General features: G+C 63.9%; 1 protein-coding gene across 1 annotated transcript; it reads left to right on the forward strand.

Moving 5' to 3' along the window:
* Nucleotides 1-1,753: 1,753 nt before the first annotated feature.
* LOC120679351 (cytokinin dehydrogenase 11-like) lies at nt 1,754-4,741 on the forward strand. Its single transcript, XM_039960920.1, has 3 exons — nt 1,754-2,891; nt 3,302-3,570; nt 4,085-4,741. The coding sequence occupies exons 1-3, from the start codon at nt 1,956-1,958 to the stop codon at nt 4,410-4,412; spliced, it is 1,533 nt and encodes a 510-aa protein (XP_039816854.1). The 5' UTR covers nt 1,754-1,955; the 3' UTR covers nt 4,413-4,741.
* The last annotated feature ends 673 nt before the right edge of the window (nt 4,742-5,414 follow it).

Consider the following 5,414-nt stretch of genomic DNA (forward strand, 5'->3'; position numbering starts at 1 on the left):
TTATACACATGTTTGATTAACATGTTGCACCACTGTTAAACATGCAAATTGTGAATGAGAGGAAATAGTCAGGGGTAACGATGACTTTTTAGCATTAGTCTTATGGTATTATGGAGCATTACATCAGTATAGGGACAAATTTGATCTAAAAACAAAATTGAGATATCAAATTGGTCTTTTTGAAAGTTGAGAGACCAAATTGACCCTTAGAGCAAAGTTGAAGGATCAAAGTGCCTATTTTGCCACTCTCATCTACCTGCGAAATTGTGTGTCTGTGTGGATTCATCTTGCCATTTGAACCCCTTCTTTTACAGTTCATCAATCATCACCGCGGGATTCCTGTAGCAGCATTCAGAAGAAAACACAACAAGATGTCCTCATTCTGGCCAGCCTCTGTATCCGCATAAACCAAAACCACAAGCGAGGAAATAAACGGAAGCTCATGGACCACCGGGCAGTTTCCTTGTTTCAGAAAAGAAAGAAAAACCAGCCAGCCTTCCTTCTCGTTGTCTGCAGCTCCGGTTTTTCCTTCGCCGGTTGCAGCTGCAGTGAGGTTTCACCCGCCGCCCACGCATGCCAATCCGAGCAGCAGAGCGCGGCCCCATCGTCGCCCTGCCCGGAGGAAGACGACACGGCACGGCCCCGTTCGTTGTGGAACGTTGAGCGGGACACGGCGAGGGAGCGAGTGGACGCTGGGACCCTACCCCCAAAACTTCCAATCCCGGCCTCGCCGATCGCGCCGCGCCCGTGCTCGGCCCGCCCTCGGCGCGATCCGGCGGCAAGGAGAGTACACAGCGTCGCCACGCCATTGGCCACGCCAGTGCGCGCCGCGCCCTGGTACACCGGCCGCCGGGGCGATGGAAACTTGAGCAGCAACAGGGGCGCGTGGGGCGTCCATGAATCCATCCCCTGGGCGGGCATGGGCGCCGCGATCGAGAAATTTTGGCAACCTGGCGAAATCTGGCCTGGCGCAGGACGGTAGCCAATGCCAGCATGTGCCCGTGCTCGTTCTCGTCTCCGTCCATCCATGTCCATTCGTCTGCACGGAGCGAGTGATCGATCGATGTGAGGCGAGGGTTTTGTTGCGCTGAAACGGGGCGGGAGTTTCAGGGTTTCAGTACAGGGGGAAAAAGGCGATGAATTATTTGCAGGTCCGAGAGGCTCACGGTGGGCCATCTGATTCTGGGTGTGTTTAGTTCGCGAAATTTTTTGGGTTTGACTATTATAGTATTTTTGTTTTTATTTAGTAATTAGTGTCCAATTATATACTAATTAGGATTAAAAGATTCATCTCATCATTTACAGTTACAATTAATTATTTTTAAAACTATATTTAATACTTCATACATATATTTAAAAATTTGATGTGACGAAAAATCTTGAAATTTTTTGGAAACTAAACGATGCCTCTCTCGCTCGCTCGGTTGCAAGCGCAATAGTGGCAGACAGGCCAACGTTAGATCCGATCCTAAGCACCCGTCCCGCGCTGCAATCATCTGTGGAACTCGAAAAAAGGAGCAGCACCGGACAGGACAGGCCTCACGAGAAAGCTACAGAGGAACAGGCATGTGAACGAAAGAAGAGATTTTGGAAAGGGATGAAATGAAAGAAAGGGTTGTAAATTTTGATTGGAATTTGCAACATGCCGACGTTTGTTTGTTCCATTTATTTATTTTCCGTTCTGTTTTTGTTTCTGGGGACGTTTTGGGGCGTCCGCGTGTCCGCTCGTTATAAACCCCCCGCGACCCAAACTACCACGAGCAGAGGAGAGCGCCGCGGTGACATCACAGACAGGCACAGGCAGAGCGCCCGAGAGCCAGCAGCATGTCGTTGTAGCTGAGCTAGCTAGCTGCCTCAGCATCAGCTCGGCTGCACCTGCACGGGGGGGTTTGGGTTGGGACAGCACACAGCAGCAGCAGCCGCAAGGCCACGCTCCCTCGCGCAAGCTAGGCAGGATGATGCTCGCGTACATGGACCGCGCGGCGGCGGCGGCCGAGCCGGAGGACGCCGGGGAGCCGGCGGCCGAGGCGGCCGGGTGCGCGGCGGCGACGGACTTCGGCGGGCTTGTGAGCGCCATGCCGGCGGCGGTGGTCCGGCCCGCGAGCGCGGAGGACGTGGCCAGCGCCATCCGCGCGGCGGCGCGGACGGCGGGCCTCACGGTGGCCGCCCGCGGGAACGGGCACTCGGTGGCCGGGCAGGCGACGGCGGAGGGCGGGCTGGTCCTGGACATGCGCGCGCTGGCGCTGTCCCGGCGCCCGCAGATGCAGCTGGTGGGGTGCCCCGTCGCGGGCGGGCCCTGCTTCGCCGACGTCCCCGGCGGCGCGCTCTGGGAGGAGGTGCTCCACTGGGGCGTCAAGAGCCACGGCCTCGCCCCGGCGTCCTGGACCGACTACCTCCGCCTCACCGTGGGCGGCACGCTCTCCAACGGCGGCGTGAGCGGGCAGTCCTTCCGCTACGGGCCGCAGGTGTCCAACGTGGCCGAGCTCGAGGTGGTCACCGGCGACGGCGAGTGCCGCGTCTGCTCGCCCTCCTCCCACCCGGACCTCTTCTTCGCCGTGCTCGGCGGGCTCGGGCAGTTCGGCGTCATCACCCGCGCCCGCATCCCGCTCCGCCGGGCGCCGGCGCAGGTGCGGTGGGCGCGCGCCGTGTACGCGAGCTTCGCCGAGTACGCGGCCGACGCCGAGTGGCTGGTGACGCGGGCCCCCGACGCCGCCTTCGACTACGTCGAGGGCTTCGCCTTCGTCAACAGCGACGACCCCGTCAACGGGTGGCCGTCCGTGCCCATCCCCGGCGGCGCCCGCTTCGACCCGGCCCTCCTCCCCGCCGGCGCCGGCCCCGTCCTCTACTGCCTGGAGGTGGCCCTGTACCGGTACCCCGACGACGAGGACAAGGTAGGTAGCAGTAATTGCCTTGCTGGTTGCTGCCTCCCCCATCCCCGTGTACTTTTCCGCGGCCTCGTCGCGTGATCCCCCCGCTGGATTCGGTGACGGGGGCGCGGCCCCTGCCCTGCCGCGTCCTGCCAAGCCACCCCACGTACGCACGGCCGCGCCCCCGATCTCCCTCGCAGCCGCCGGTGGGGCGACCGAATCGGCCGGGCGCGTACAATGCGGACGCGATCGCGCGGCGGCCCCCGGCTCGTGACCACGCCTTGTCCCCACGGAGCGCAGGCGCATGCGCCGGCGGCGCCGGGTGACGCGCATTGAGTGCTCGGGATTCTGCTCCTACCGGGCGGCGATCCGGCCCGGCCGTGCGGCGCGCCGTCGTCACGCTGACGCTGATCCGATCCCTGAACTCGTGGCAGGCGGCGGCCGTGAGCCGGATGATGGCGCCGCTGAAGCACGTGCGGGGGCTGGAGTTCGCGGCGGACGTCGGGTACGTGGACTTCCTGTCCCGCGTCAACCGGGTGGAGGAGGAGGCCCGGCGCAACGGCAGCTGGGACGCGCCGCACCCCTGGCTCAACCTCTTCGTCTCCGTCCGCGACATCGCCGACTTCGACCGCGCCGTCATCAAGGGCATGCTCGCCGACGGCATCGACGGGCCCATGCTCGTCTACCCCATGCTCAAGAGCAAGTGAGTCCATCCCCTGCTCTCTCTCTCTCTCTGTTCTCTTCCTTTTTTTTCGCTCCTCGCCGCAGCTGCTTCGATCGGTTGGGCAGCAAGCTTGCCGTTGCCGTTGCCGTGTGGTGGACACGGCCGTACGGGTGGGCACAGCGGAGCGGTGGCGGTGGAGGACTGGAGGTGGCTACTGCCACTGCCGTGCAGTGGCGGGTGCAGTTGCCGTTTGCGGCAAAAGGGGCCGGGAGCCATGTGAGCCGCCGTTGCCCTCGGGGTCCTCCTCTTCTGCTCCTCGTCTCGCTGACGTCTGGTGCCGAGTCGGGCGGGCAGCTGGCCGTCCGTACCTGCAAATGCTACGGCCGGATTCGAGCTCCGATGATTCCCCATCCATGAATCCATGGCCGCTTCTGTTTCGGATTGATGCAAAACTGAATTATTATTTGTCCTCGACACGACTGCACAGCCCATGTCAAGTAGGGTCCGTTGCTCACAGCGCGCGCTAACTCTTTCTGGCTGCTGGTTGGTGCAGGTGGGACCCGAACACGTCGGTGGCGCTGCCGGAGGGCGAGATCTTCTACCTGGTGGCGCTGCTGCGCTTCTGCCGCGGCGGCGGGCCGGCGGTGGGCGAGCTGGTGGCGCAGAACGGCGAGATCCTCCGCGAGTGCCGCGCCAACGGGTACGACCACAAGGCCTACTTCCCGAGCTACCGCGGCGAGGCCGAGTGGGCGCGCCACTTCGGCGCCGCCAGGTGGCGGCGCTTCGTGGAGCGCAAGGCCCGCTACGACCCGCTGGCGATCCTCGCGCCGGGCCAGAAGATCTTCCCCCGGGCCCCGGCCTCCGTCGCCGTGCAGCTGTAGCAGCAGGGGTGGGCGACGGTGAGGACCAGCGAGCGCCGGGAGGAAGGGAAGGATGATGGCCCCGGCCGGGTAATGATGCTGATTACGCCGCTGATCCTGGTGATGATGGGCGATCGAGGAGGGAGGGGGCTACCGCGGCCGTGGCGATCGAGCAGGGTAATGATGGCGATCGGGCCACCGTTAGGTGCGTCCGGCCGATCTTGCGGGGCGGCTGCTTGCTGCCCAAAGGGATTGGCGTGCGTGTGTGCGTGGAGATCTCCATGAATTTTCCATGGAGAAAGGGAAAAAAGTATGAAGGCGCAGAGGAAAACGAAAGCTGTGGCCTTCCACCGGGTTTCGCGGGAGCCTTCCTCCCCTCGGGCCCCGTCGGCTCGCCGCCGTGGCGCGCGCCCGCCAACTGTTCGTTCCGCGCGCTTCGATTCTGTTCGGCCCCCGCGATAGCTCTCGCTCGCCGTCGCCAGCCAGCCGCCGCGCTGGTCCCCGCCCGGCGGCACCCCACGTGGCACCCCGGCCGGATCCAAACGCCGCGACCGCGACGCGTGGGGCCGCCGGGCCGTTGGTTCGCGGCACCCCGGACCCCCGTCCCTGTCCGCCTCCTCCTCGCTCCCCTCCGGCGGCGCTGGGCGTGTACAGCGACCGCGAACGAAGCGAGCGCGCGGGACAGGAGGAATAATATCGCCGGAGCCATGGCGCCCGCGGCCAGGGGCGGACGGGCCGGCCGGACGACGGGACGGACGGCGACGGTGACCGCGAACAGGGTCCGTCGTTTTTGCTGCGGCGTCCATTTCCATTTCCTGTTCTCCCCCAAAATTTGTGGACTAGCACACGCACGATCCCTCTCTCTCCATGGCGGCAGCGGCACGTCCGGCCAGCGCCTCCTGTCCCTCTCGTCGCGTCCCGTGACGCGAGCCGGATCGCGACGGCGGCGTCGCCACTCTCCACAACAAGCGCCACCCCGACCCGCCAGTGCCGGGCCGCCGTCGCCACGCCCGGCCGGCCGTC

This window comes from Panicum virgatum, chromosome 6N, assembly GCF_016808335.1.
Source record: "Panicum virgatum strain AP13 chromosome 6N, P.virgatum_v5, whole genome shotgun sequence".
Lineage (NCBI taxonomy): Eukaryota > Viridiplantae > Streptophyta > Magnoliopsida > Poales > Poaceae > Panicum > Panicum virgatum.

Coding starts and splice junctions, on each gene's coding strand:
- LOC120679351 (XM_039960920.1), top strand. CDS start 1,956: ATGATGCTCGCGTACATGGACCGCGCGGCGGCGGCGGCCGAGCCGGAG. Junction 2,892..3,301: donor ACCCCGACGACGAGGACAAG/GTAGGTAGCAGT, acceptor AACTCGTGGCAG/GCGGCGGCCGTGAGCCGGAT. Junction 3,571..4,084: donor TACCCCATGCTCAAGAGCAA/GTGAGTCCATCC, acceptor TGGTTGGTGCAG/GTGGGACCCGAACACGTCGG.